Source organism: Carassius gibelio, chromosome B12, assembly GCF_023724105.1.
Source record: "Carassius gibelio isolate Cgi1373 ecotype wild population from Czech Republic chromosome B12, carGib1.2-hapl.c, whole genome shotgun sequence".
In the NCBI taxonomy this organism is placed as follows: Eukaryota; Metazoa; Chordata; class Actinopteri; order Cypriniformes; family Cyprinidae; genus Carassius; species Carassius gibelio.
Genome location: NC_068407.1, coordinates 13,512,885 through 13,527,775, shown reverse-complemented (window position 1 = coordinate 13,527,775; position 14,891 = coordinate 13,512,885). Strand labels below are relative to the sequence as shown.

Here is a 14,891-nt window from a genome sequence, read left to right as displayed (position 1 = left end):
AAATTGCATCCATTGCAATTTGCACTTAGTGTAAATAGCATCTAAATGCAAATAGCCGCTGCCAATAATAAAATATCAAAATAAGTTTTATATGAAATATAACCACTCTTGCGAATCACCATAGCAGTCTGTTTCATAATTGAAAAAAGTAAAAAAAATTCATTATATGTAACAAATGTAAATTCTGAGCCTGAGATGGTTGAAGAAACCTCAGAAAGCAGAGGTCAGTTTCATACAATGACACAGTGCCCACATGGCTCAGTGCTTCCACCTTCATTGTCTGTGTCCTACCAAGTCAGCTGTTCTGCTCCATCAGGTGGACATACAACGGCTGTCATTTCTCAGACACATAATTACTTCAAGTCACAAATGGAACGTTCCAGCTGCAAGTGGAATGACATGGTTTCATTCACTGATCTAATGCGCTGCTTCAACAAAAATCATGATGGATGTGTGGTTTGCTGAATAAAAATTTGTTGCAATAAAAAAAAACTTTCAACCCACCAAACTGTGACCTTGGCCCACTCTGGGCACCCACCCACCAACAAAAAACGAGTTTATCATGAATTTTACCATTTTAATCACCATCAGTTGGTCATATATTAAAGTTAAACAATCCTTGTACCTCTGAAAACTGTAGATTTAATCGTATCTGATTCAATGAGAAGAAGAGCTCTTAACATTCTACCATAATGCACAAAAGGAAACTACCCAAAGGGCGTAATTTTATGATCGCTAAGGTGTTTTTTTGAAACAGGAACAGAGCAGAAGAATCTTACTGAAAATGTTCTGTACTCCATGAAAAACCATCTGAAGAAAGCAGAACATCAAAGCTTGCATTTACACAGAAATTAGAATTATTTGCAATGATCTTATCAGACGTAATAGGCACAAATATCGGTCGGAATAAATAATGGTTTGCATTTACTGACAGTGTCTTATTCATGACTGAGCTTTGAACATATTCTACCAGGGAAATCACAGTATAGCTCTCTACAGCTCAAGAGTGTCACTGCAGTAAATGTATGTTGACCTTTCTGTGACTGCTGATGTCATCTCAGTTGTTGCTATGGTGTGCATCAGCTGTGAAACACACAAAACTCTGATGGTCACCAAACAGTCAGCTTCCTGCTGTATGTTATTGGACTCATTTTCTCCAGAGTAAACGGCACTTTAAAGCTATAGTGCCAAACAAATTACTGCCATACATTTAGTCTGTGCAGAGTGTAATGGTGTACAAGTGATTCTCAGGCTCCATCACTGATTTGTGCTGAAAAACATATTGCCAACATTAATATTCTTTTTCCCATATCCATCATCTTTCCCTATGCCCACTCAGATTTTCTTGCTAATGCAACTTGTGTCAAAAACTGTGAGGTCAGTCCACCAAATCCAAGACCATTTGCTGTAAACAGCATTTTGTAATTCATTTGTAATTTTCACATAATTTATTTTTTAAAAATCATGCAACTTATGTTTCTATACAAACACCAAACAAATGTGCAACTATACTATTCCATTTTACCCCATAGTTCAAGTGAGCCCCTTTATAATGTTTTATCTCAACAGGGCATCAATTGACTCAATGGATTATATAGTGTCCCCTCTAGAAATGAAGAGAATTGAAGTGAAGTGCAAAATGAAGGTTGGGATTTTTTCTCTCTGTTCTGTTTCCCCACAATACAATATCTTTGCATCTTTGCATGTACAGCACGGAAGTTGCAAAATGTGGAAGATCGCAAACAGATCAATGTTCTGGACTTGTCTCAAATGGCACACTTGATGTTGACTTGCAGCTGTGATGTGCACTTTTGCAAAGCTTGCACTGATCTATCAGGGCTATGATGTTTTTTTTCTCTGAAGTCATCATAATTGGGTAAACACCTACAGTGGCAAACAGAAAATTGTAATTGCAAATGTAATTTTTATCTTCCTATTTGCTCCAAGTGAAAAGAAATTAAAATAATCCATAATAGTGATTCTATAATTTTTTATGAAAAAAAAACTATATCAAGAGGTTGATTATGTTGGTCAAAAGATGTCAAATTTACTATCACTCCCTCAGCCACTGCATTACAAACACTCACACATCAGTGTTAACTAGTTTTCTGTAATACTGTAATTCCAAGGAAACCCATACAGTGAAATGTTAGCCCAGATTTTTTAAAGAAAATATCAATTTGCTAGTGTTTATAATGTTACTAACTGTGTAATCATCACTTTGTCAATACACAAAGCAACTGAAATTGACAGTCAGTGATCATACATTTTTGTTACTTATAACTGATACTTTGAAATTTATTTATCCAATTTTGTGTTCCCTTGGTGAGGAAAATATACGTGTGAAATGAAGCCAGTTTAATGCAAATTGTTCTGTGGATGGTGTAACAAAATGTATAGAAGTAAACGGTTTGTCTCAGCGTTTTATACAATATTGTTTCTATCTAAGATTTTCTTCTTTATTTTTGGTGTTTTTGCTTTTGTTTTGATAGGACAGTTGAGTAATGACAGAAATCAAAGTGGGAGAGAGGAAGAGGGAGGCAGGATTGGGAAAGGTTAACAAGCTGGGACTCGAACTCAGGATGCCCACAGCGCATCAAAGATATATGTAGTAATGTTGCACACATGGCTATCGGCAACAATTTTCCTAAAAATTTCTAAAAGATTTTGGGCAGTTTAAAATATACTTTGAGTAGCGCCTGTCGTGTGTATATAATAGTCTATGAGCTAAAGTCTGAACAGAGGGAGGAGAGACTGTGGTCCTAAAGGAGCTGAAGACCTGAAGGCTGAGGTCAACATTTGGGTCAGGACATCCCGATGTGTCTTCCTCATATAGCAGGTCCTCAGCTGGGCTGTGTGTGTAGTCAGGGTGAAATAGATATTATTATTCTCATGGGTGAATCTGAACAGACATTAAGTCTAATCTCTGGAAAAACGCAGATGTGACGATCTTTAACACCTGCGTGATCTGGACTATCCATATGGTGCAGATGCATAGATGTGGCGTATGACCTTACTTATAATGCACCATATGGCTATTTAACTTAATGTGCTCTAAAAAACTCTTAGTAAACTTCAGCTGTAGTTGACTAGAAAATGCGCACTGGAAATAAGAGCTGTTATAATTAACTAAAACTAGAAGTCAAACTAACAACAAACATTTTCATTACATAAAATAAACATTAAATGAAACACAAAATAAAAAATGTTTAATTTCTGCTAGTTGACAAAAATTACAAAAACTTTCAAAACTGTCAGTTCATCTAACTAATCCATCAATATTCACAAACAAGATTATTATAACTATCAGAAGAAAGCTTTATACTGACGAGGGTTTGATCTTGGAGATTTTGAGGGAAAGAAAAGATGAAGGATCTTTTGGTACAGTCGAGTGTGTACGGAATGTGGATGATTTTGATGAAGTTGTTTATTTCTTTGCTTAGAGGCATTTTGCTGCAAATTATTATTCAGCGGAAATATGGATTTTTTCTTTTTGTTGCTTCTGTATGTGTGGCTTTGATGATAAACACCGAAACTCATCTGATTTTACATTCTTCACAAACGCCCTCATACAAAAGAAGAATCACAGCATGAGATGTTTCCATGGTGACATACAGTACAGCAGCATGCAGTGTTCAGACTGTATGTGATGCACATACATGCTAGACAGATCCACATCCTATTTATCTTGGAAAATCTGCTAACGTGACATAAAAATGATGCATTATCAAAGCAAACTGTTTGCATTCAAATAAATCTATTATGTCAATGTGTTAATGTCTATATAACACCTTGTGCCTGACAAGAGATGCATTAATGCACTCTAGAGAAACAGTAAAGTCTTTAAGAGGAGGAACTGAAGGGCTATACAGTATGTATGTAATTGCTCTTTGACATTGCAGGCATGTCAATGAGACAAGCCATGTGCACCACAAAAACAATAAAATGCCACACTCCACAAGGATGTGTTCCTATAGAAAGGATTACACTGAGATCTCACAGGCTCTGGGAAATATCATTCAACCGCAGGGTTCAAGGAAAAAGCAATCATGCACTTACAGGGACTCCAGTCTGTCATCTGCTCGAGACTCTCAGCTGCCCAGACACAGGAACAGATCAGAAGCTGTGTAGGGTCTTAACATAAAAATATACACATATATTTACTTGATTTCAGTAAACCATGGTTGATTAAACTTAATATTCAGATGCATTCGCTTGCATAGGCAATCAATCCATTTACTGTTATCCGCACAATACAGACATCTCAAAATAAAACGTGTAATTAAAGTTTCCCTTTAGAGAAAGTATTTGCTACATTACAAGCAACATGATACTTATAATAATAAAAACGAAGGACCTGATTTAAAGTGCATCTGCTTGCATAAGCAATGTGTTATTGTTATCAGATCATACAGACAAGGCAGTAGATATCAAAATACATTTTACAGCACAACCGAGCAAATGTATTTGTCCAAAACATAATAATACCACTGTAATTTTGGTACTTAATGTTTGTACAGTGTTTTGATGTGTTTTGCTTGCTGCATGTGCGGGTGGTGAATGTGATGAACAACTTCCATGTTCAGAAGTAATAATTAAGTTTTTAATATTTGAAAAGCCATTATAATTCGAGTAAGTGTGCGTGAGCTGAATTCAGATTGATTCATTGAAATGAACTGATACAAAATAGTGATGGGACACAAAAAGGTCTGACGGTTATGGAACGACATGAGGGGGAGTAATTAATGACAGCAATTAATGTCATTTTTGGGTGAATTAAATATATATATATTTTTCGGACGTCTGGTATTCTTTAAAACCTATATTCAAATTAGTGAAATCTTCTGATGCTTCTTGTCTCTTGTTTTTTCCTTTGTGTACTATAACTATATTATTATATTATATATATACTACATATAAATAGTGCAGTAGCGTTGACAGAAGATATTTTGGATGAAATCCAAGAACTTTCTGACCCCCCATAGACAACCATGTAACTGAAATGTTCCCAGGCCCAGAAACATAGTAAGAACATTGTTAAAATAGTACATGTGACATCAGTGGATAAACCTTCATTTTCCAGAGACACACATTTTAATTAATTAACTTTTCCTCTTGACCATAGATGGCACAAACTCACATCTCAACACATTTGATGAATGACTACAACTTTCTTAATGTTGTCATATCAACTGAACATTAACATTTGTCAGATTTACTCAGCCTGAACAGCTCTGAGGTTAAAGTAATATCTTTGTTACTTGTGGCAACACTCCTTTCGCTCAGCTCTTCCTTCATTAAACTAGGTTAGGAGAAAGTATTGTAAAATTGAAGACGCTTTTAAGAACACTTTCAACACCCAGAATTCATAACAGTATAGCATTCCTGCCCGTACAGCAGTTATACATTAATACTGTGCCTTTGGTTTCAGGCTATTTCTTCTGGATGACAATCCATTGCCAGGGAATATAGCCTGTGAGAGCTCTTATTACTGTCCCAGCTGTTCTGAACTGATTAGCACAACCTCACACTGCTGCAAAGAAAACAGAAAACAGTCTGCTCCAAAAGTGGCAAAACTAACAGCCTGACGTATTGCTACTGTTGACAGAAATCTAAATGTTGGCTTGTCATTGTCATGTTGCACATTGTCACGGGTGTTGCTGTTTTTTTTTAAAGAGTATCTTTTTTAAACTTGCTAAAATATATAAGTCGCATCTGAGTATAAGTCGCATCAGTCCAAAAATACGTCATGACGATGAAAAAAACATATATAAGTCGCATTGGACTATAAGGGCCGTTTCATAGTCAATGCATCTGTACGCATACGCGTCCCAGAGGCTACGCATCGTTACGCTTTGGCCGCCATTATGCGTTGGTGCTTAGCCAAATGTGTCGTCCTCGTTTTTGATACGCGATGTGCTGATGCACGCAATACTATGCGTTTTCGGTGGGGGTGACATTGCAAGTATTGTACATTAATTCAAGTATATTGTGTTTACAGAAAAAGAAGGTTTGAATACAATGGTGGGCGAAGAGGAAAAATTATGCGAACTTATATGATACATTTATACGATAGTTCATCGCAATTACATTCAAATAAAATAGCGTTGGAAAATGCATGGATTGAGTCTACTAATATCACCCGACTCTACTACCCCCTGTTGCGTGAGCGGTGTATTGCATACACGCATCGCCCGTGATGCTTGCATCCACTGTTTAGACTATGAAAGGGAGCGCGTTGCTTGCTCGCGTTTCTCGCATTGACTATGTAACGGCCCTAAGTCGCATTCATTTAGAACCAATAACCAAAAGAAAACATTACCGTCTACAGCCGCGAGAGGGCGCTCTATGTCTTCAGTGTAGACTACAGGAGAACTGAGCAGTATAGAGCGCCCTCTCGCGGCTGTAGACGGTAATGTTTTCTCTTAGTTGATTTCTCTAGGTTCATGTCAAATTAATTTTGATAAATAAGTCACACCTGACTATAAGTCGCAGGACCAGCCAAACTATGAAAAAAGTGCGACTTATTGTCCAGAAAATATGGTACTTATTACTTAAATATTTTTATACTTTTTCTTTTGACAATGACAGATAAAGACCTCTGAGAGGTCTTGGCGTAAATGCCATTTCTAATGACTTACAAGGTCTCCATTGGGTGGATCATAAGCACAAACTCAGCTCAGCATCAAGGCCTTCACACTCTGACAACGCCGATCCTCCCTTGAGGGGGACAAAGAGCATCAGATGTATTAAACGATCGGTCCAATCTGTTTCAACAATGTCATGACCCAGTGAAAAACCACATTAATTCTTGTACACTTCCTAAATGAACGGACCCTAAATTCTCATCGTTCACACCACCTTATTTCTCATCAGATGTTTGATTTCACTATCAAAGTGGTGCGAGAGAGATGACAGTTTAAAGTGTTCCTGTAAGATTTCTCTGGCATCGCCGATCAGTACTCAGTGCCAAAAAAACATGCTCCTGCTAAGTGGAGGCAGAAATGGTGTGATGCTGTAGAGAGTGAAAAGAAAGTAACTTTTGTTTCATGCGCGTCGAGATAGAAAGAAAGCGAAGAGCAGGGAAGTGTGAGGAATCGCCCGTGGAAATACCACGGTAAATGAGTGTGAAATGTAACACGTTTGTGTGACAATGCATAACTGCAGAGTTGAGGGAACAGAACTTTAGTTGGGCAAAACTTTCAATTTCTCTGAACTTTTGTCATGAAGACCTTCCTACAGCACAAATCTACGGACCCCTGTGTTGCAAGCCTCGTTTAGCAAGGAAACATCAATCTAAGGGCTGAGGGGAGATAGAAATAGAAAAAAAGTGAACCTCTGTCGACTTGCACATCATCGTTCATCTGTCCTTTGCCATCAGACCTGACACAACATGTTTGAAGTGCTAGATAAATGAAGTTTACCTCCATTTCTCAGATGAGTTCATACTGACAGCATTCTGGGAGTGTTGGTGGTTGACCTTCTCTGTCATGGTTATATTTCACCAAAAATGTAACATGTTTTAGGATGTGATATGTTTGAGAAAGACCGAAATGCAATCTTGCTTAAAAAGTTGTTTTGTAAGCTGGCTTTGTAAGTACAATTCTGTAAAATGTAAAAATGTAAGAAATGTAAGAAAATGTAATGTGAGAAAACTCGTTGAACTCTCTCTTCTTCCTGAGAGTTTTAGCTTCCACAATCAGTCACTACTGTATATTTGGTATGATTAAAAAAGTCAGTTATATCATAGCCTAAGTGCACAGCAAAGTGTCTTTTCATGGCCGGAGCGCTTTGATTCAGGAGAAGAAACTGAATAAATAACTCTGTGTACCTGTCAAAACACTTCTAGACCTCCAGAACCGTTGGGTATAAAAGAAAGCATTTGGAGAAAGGGGAAAAGTTGTCATACTTTTCACTCCAGTGACTACTTCTCAGGTAAGGTTTATTTTTGAACATCAATTTCTGTATACATAGACAGTTGTAACTACTTTATATACAAAAAGTAGATGTTCGCAAAAAAAATAAAAATAAACATGCAAGTAAATGGACTATTGACTCAAAATCTTAAAGTTACAGAGATTCAGTCCTTCTGCAATGTGACAACTAGTCTTGGTTTCCCATATTTAAGATCATGTGAGGCTGGCATAAAAGGGCAAACTTAGTGATTTGGAGGCCCTATGAAACCTATGCCTAACCCCTTATTTTGCTTGCTTTCTACCTCTTTCATAGGTTATAGCTATAACTAGTTTATTTACATTTTCACAACTTAAATAAGTCAATCTGATGCTGTTATTAGGTAATCTTATTTCCTTAAAAAAAAAAAAAAAAAATTATCCCATGCAATTAGTTCCATATCCCAGGTGTTCTTAAGGCATATGGTAGTAAGGTTTTCTGAGAAACAAATTTAAAAATGTAATCCTTATTAAGAGAAAACCTCTGTCATCGCATTCATATGTTCGCGCCGGTGCACCAAGAAAAAAGCACACAGCGAGTGAGTCATTTTGAAATATCAAAACAAATACGATTATTTCTTCTCTGAGGTTTACATGTCCGTTCTGAGAAAGTCAGTATTAAACAGCCTAGAAAGTATACACATTGTTATTAAGAAGAAGATTCGAAAGCTTGCAGAACTCAGCAACTTACAAAAACTTGGCATTTCAAGTGGTGAGTGAACATAACACAAATACACACTGAAGTGTGCCAAATATGTTTCGCCAATGAATGGAAGCAAATGCTGTCATAACTTTTCTCCATATCATTTTGTTCTCAGCATACACGATAACTTAGAGCTCACTGTCTAGATCTATGCTGGAGAATGCACTTCATGTAGTAGACACAGCAGGCTTGCTTTCCATCCCTAAGTACCTGTTCTTTGTTGTTGAGTGTTTTTGTGTCTCGCTAAGACTTGTACACCCTAGATTAGCATAATCACAATAATTGAATCATAATTACATTTGGAATAAACACAAAGCCTCCATGCAAAACAGCATAAAGAGTGTTTCTAATGGGGCCAATCTTCTCATGCTGCTACCTCCGGTTTCCGTTCTGAATCTTGATAGGCTTGTTGGAATGGAACTCGATTGGGATGTTAGGAGACTGATGTTGTTTGCGTTCCTCAGATAAAATGACACATACTGTGCCATGTTTTCTTATACGCAAGACCCTTCCCTCTTACCTTGCTCCCAGATGGGGCAGATATGATGTCCCCTCCCAGCATTTCCATCAATGCAAACGGAGCCAACAGCAACAGATGATCCCAAAGCAAAGCTGAATTACCATCTAAATCTGGCTTGTCTTCCAGCTCCAACTGTTTATGGAAGCGACACATGTTGTATTTAAAACCTGTCGGCTGCTTCTGCTCATTAAGCATTCGATTTGGAATTGGGTGTGAAGTTTGCGGCTGGTTGGTGATTAACAGCATGATTCCTCCTGTTTTATCGACTGTTACACTTATGTGTCCATAGAGGGTGGATCCAGTGTTCATTTTTAATATTATTTTGGTTTATATTTATCTTTTGACATATTTGTCTTTAGTCAGTTTTACTCTGAACAATATGCCATCTAATTTTACATGGAACGTGCAATCTTATATTAACTGTGTTGTGAACACTTCATCTCCTAAAATAATTTTACAATAAATATTGTATTTTCATAATATATTATGAATTATTTTTGTCAATTATTTAGTCAATTTTTTGTGCATTGTTTTGAAAACATACATGCACATACATTTTGTCAGTTGACGTTATTGGCTATAACTGGATTATATAAAATAATCCGATTCTTTCTAGATTTTTCTTTTAAAAAATTGCACTGTTAATATCTTGTGGCAGTATTTTGTCATCATTTACAGTACAATTTAAGTGAAATCGATTATCATCACAATTGCATATTTCAAAGTCTCATTAAAAGAAACAAATATTTGTCAGTAATTTGTAGATCTTAAAGGTCATTCAGTTTGAAAGTAAAAGTACATTTATGAATGTTCTGACTGCACAGACAAAAAAATAAATAAAATAAATGTAACACTTCAGAAAACTTAGAATGAGGTCTTTAAATGAAGCAAAATACAAAAAAATTTCTTTAAACATCAGTTTCTTAAGATATTTAGTTCAAAATACCAGTTTTGAGATGCAAATCAATTATATGAAAAGAAAAGAGGGAAAGAGAAGAAGAAATGGCTGCTGTTTTTGAATTACAACTAAAATACTAAGGACTGTTTATACAACAGCCTCGATTTAACTAAGGTCACTGCGCTCTGCAGAGAAATTCATGGAAATCATATTCAGCTGAACAATAAATGTTAGGAATGTATCACATGAATAAAACAGCTTATTTAAATGTAACACAACTACGCAGAAGTGCTAAAGGTAAGTACTTTAATGTTTAGCTCAGAGAATGACTACACTCTGTAATGCAGATTTGACACTGACTTTATAGTGCCTCCTATACTGTGAAATAGTGTTTTGGGGTTTTAAATGTTGCCAGGCTATGACCAGAAGCACAAGTAACATTATTTAAATGATCATCCAAGTGGAAGTGCACAGGTTGTCTGGCCTGTATTCAGGGTTTCGAGTCAAATGCTTGCGTTCTCTAAAACTGTTTTGTATGTTGATTTCAAGACTGTCTTAAAATGTCTTAAAAGCCTAATTTTCCATATAGTGTTGACATCATACCCCACTGTTGGTCAAGGTGTGAAAACGGTTGATTTTATACATTTTTGTGTAGCCAACTCATTTACTGTAAACAGTATAATGACTAGCCCAGATGTCCCTACTATTACATTCAGTTGTATTATATGAATATTTAACTCTGATATTCCTCAAAAATTCTGGTTTGCTTCTGACAGGATTATTGTGATGCTTTCATCTACTCTTAATTTTGACGGCACCCATTCACTAACTGCATGCTACATTTCTAAATCTGTTCTAATGGAAAACAAATCTACATCTTGGATGGCCTGAAGGTGAATATATTTTCAGTAAATTTTCTTTTTTGGGTGAACTATCCCTTAAACTCAAAGTACTTATATTATATTCTGTTTTGTTTTTGCAAACGTTATATATTTTAAAGAATGTAAGATTAAAGTCTAAATATTACTTGCATTGATAAAATGTTCAAAATATGAATACACTGTTCTGTTTGCATACTGAACTGTGATTGGACACTCCTTTCTCGCATGATAACTGCTAACCTACGATGCAGCATTTATTTACACAGAATCAAAGCCGAAAAACGCACTTCAAATGTTAAAGGTATAGTTCACCCAAAAATGAAACATTCTGTCATCATTTACTAACCCTCAAGTTGTTACAAACCTGTATGATTTAGTTTTTTTTTTTTCTGTTGAATAGGCTACAAAAGAAGACATTTTGAAGAATACTGGGAAACAAACAGATGACGGCAGCCTGTGACTTCCATATTATGGAAAAAGTACTATGGAAGTCAATGGCTACCAGAAGTTTTTTGGTTACCCACATTCGTCAAAATATCTTCTTTTTTGTTTAGCAGAAGAACAGGTTTATAAAAGCTTGAAGATGATAAAATTATGAACATTTTCAGTATCTGGTGAACTAACCCCTACTATTCTATTCACGCCTTTCAAAGACCATTTTTAATTTGTTGGAATAAAAATCACATGTGACAGACACTTTGTATCACTCAAGGTGACAGAAAGGACTAACAATTATAGACAACCCATTCATCTCTCAGTGACCTGGAGGTGTTGTGTCATATTCTCCTGATTTTGTTTCATGTTACCATGGCAACGCAGCTCACAAGCTCAAAATCTGCCATTGTTGACCATCTCTAATATGGACTGCAAAAGCAGTCATGTGTCATTGTACAAATCTCCAGTTACCTTACAAATCTGACACAAAACAGATTGTGTGTTGTTACTTGTATTTAATCATGTGTTCATTAAGCTCATGTACTCTTAAGGCTGCAAAACAGCTGCTTCCTGTCACATTTGGGACAGAAAGGTATTCTGTTTAAGAAAAATCATCATATACAGTTGCTTACTAGTACAAAAGGTTGCAAACAGACATGTACGCAAAGCACATAAAAGATCTGCTACTGTATGCGTTACAGCTGAACAGAATCTGATGGCAATTCTACATCACATTCAATTTGATAGAGAAACATTTATTTATTTAAACACACAATGGTTCCTCTCTATGATCTCTGTACACATTATAACATGTTAAAACCATAAATACTATGTATTAGTAATGAATCCGAATAATCAATGTGCTTGTTGTTAAAATAGGGCAAAATGACCTCTCACTCACTCATTCAGTGGAGGTTCCCCTGCTACAAAATTCTCTTCTGTTCAGTCCACACAATACGATACGCCCCATCTTTCTGTGTAACAGTACTCTCGAGGTCATACAGGATAATGGCAGCCCCGGAAATTTCCAATGAAAGGTTTTCAGGGACAGACGACAAGGGCTCTGGAGCACGAGAGCCCAGACTTGACTAATGCTTTTATTCTGACCAGACTTTCATCTAAAATCTGAAAACTTTTGGGGATTTACTGTGCACAGGAAGGTGGAAAGTGATTGTTTTGTATATATATTATAAGTGCAGTCATAATACGATTACATCTAACTTTGTGCCATATACATAACAGATCATGATACCAAAATGTATACAAACAGAAAAATAAAATTGAGTCCCATGTGTCGCAGTCAAATAATATGATGTGGAAATTATTTCCAGACAATGGCACCATTCTTATCTTGGTCTCATAAAAGTTTCATGTCACTGTTTTTAGTCAAAATGACATTCTGGCTTTTCCAAAAAACAACATCTGTTATAAATCATTAGGCACAATAGTAACTGAAAAGGTTCTGCCGCTAATGCAATACACATTTTCGTGCAGTTTTTGTTCATCGTTTCAAGACCCAGCTAGTCTCCAGCATTGTCGGTATGTACATCCATAATAGAAGAGAAGATCCTTGGCTCGATACGCTGAAGAGTTTTGAAGATTATGCTGAGAGGTTAAAGGTCACCGCTCTGGGGTTCAGGGTTCCGGGCTTCGCGGCCAGAGTTGCGGCCTAGTCTGGTGAAGCGGCTAGAAGCTTTGGATCGGGCAGTTTTGGCTCCACTCTCATTAGCCGTCGGGATATCCCTGTTAGAGAACAAACGGAAACATCAGTAAACCCCCTGGGTGCTTTGCTCTTTCTTCTCCTGCCTAACTCCAGGTGTTCAGTTGTTTTGTAATACCTTCAGAAAACAGATAGTTCCCACAAGGCGCCTAAATGCTTAAACGGAGCAGGAAACCATGTTCCATGTGCATTTAGAATAACTAAACGCTCCATGTCAGAGTCCCCACTGTAGGTAAATAAACAATGAAACAAGCTCTTCACATTAACATTCTTTCTTTACATCCTCATGGGCTACACACTGACATAACCTGTAACTCAAGGCTAACAAACTGAAATTGAAAGATGGCTGTGAGTTGAGCACCGAGGCTGATTGTGTGTGTCAGAGACAGTGTGTGAGTCCTGAGGGAGGGCTTTATTGACATCAGCTGCAGTCGAGGATTAGATGCTATACATACACAGCTGCGGCTCACCGTACAGAGTCAACTTCAGCTTGGATATCATGATAACTATGTCACTCATGATCTCGAGGAGTCTACGAGCCAGTGGCAGTCCTGGCTCACATGGTGCCTGCTCCCAAACTACATATAAATGTAAAAAAACAATGCAAATAATGTAACAATGTACTGCACAAACTGCGCCATATGCCTCTGTCTGCTATAAAATAAGATAAATGATTGACTTAAAAGAACTAAAGATAACACAATACAATGAAATACATAATTAGAATATTCAAAATAAAATATAATGTCGGTGCCACTAGCATTGTGTGCGATTGTGTTACTGGTGCCCCAAGTTCGAAACCTTTGCCTACCCCGCCCCCATCGTTATCCCAAACCCAGACTCATTCGAAAGCATAAGCCTACCCAATAGTGTTAACAAATGCAAAAGTACTAAAAACAACAACAACAACAACAACAACAACAAAAAAAAAAAAAACAATGCATTGGTTGATGTAGTTATGCTATTTAAATTCCTTATGCGGATTGGAGCTGTTTTGTTGAACTCTAGTTTCACAGGAGCTCTTCTTCACTCAAGTGCAATGCCATATCGTGTCATACCGTATTAAGCTACCAAGCAAACCTGCTGAATTAGAATATGAACATGAAGCTGTATATGTGACGAAAATTTTCAAAAGTAAGTTTTCAAATCTCACAGCATGTTAAAATGGTTTTGAATTCATAACATAATATTCCTCAAGTAATTATGTAAACATTAGGTATAATTAATTCAAACTGTGGAAATTGCAAATTACATTTTGTGTGAAAAGGAATAAAAGTTTACTGCCTCTAGTGTTCCTTTCAACTGGAAACTGCAGCAATTCATGTGTATAGGTACGTTTTTTGAGTTTCGCAGAAATGTAGGCAGAGGCACGTATTTCCATTGAGCCCATGTTGTCTATCACACTTTGCTTCCTGTCAGTCAAAGGCAAAAAATTAAAAAATAAAAATAACAGAGACAGAGAGGTTGATGGACATTAAACATGGTAAATGGTAAATGGTAATTAGTGGTCAACCGATATATCGTCAGGGCTGATATATTGGCCGATATTTGGCATTTTTCAAATATCAGCTTTGGCCGATAAGTTTTCTGCTTGGCCGATGTGTTCGAGGCAGGACATTTATTTTGACAGCGCTGAGAGTGGCACTGCCTGAGCGAACACAGCTCACATTCTCCCTCTTGTTCGCTTTCTTCATTAACAGTTCTGTCTAACACGGATAGAAGGCTGTCTAATAATCAGATAAAAATATTAAAAAAACAAAGGAATCTATATAAAAAGTATTA

General features: G+C 36.7%; 1 protein-coding gene across 4 annotated transcripts in view; it reads right to left on the bottom strand.

Moving 5' to 3' along the window:
- Positions 1-11,884: 11,884 nt before the first annotated feature.
- Positions 11,885-14,891, bottom strand: part of LOC127969530 (sorting nexin-29-like) — a 138,069-nt gene continuing 135,062 nt past the window's right edge. For all 4 annotated transcript variants that reach the window (XM_052571570.1, XM_052571569.1, XM_052571567.1 and 1 more), the window contains one exon: positions 11,885-13,132. In XM_052571570.1, coding sequence (XP_052427530.1) covers positions 13,003-13,132 — 130 coding nt within the window. In that variant the 3' untranslated portion in view covers positions 11,885-13,002. The remainder of the gene's footprint in view (positions 13,133-14,891) is intronic.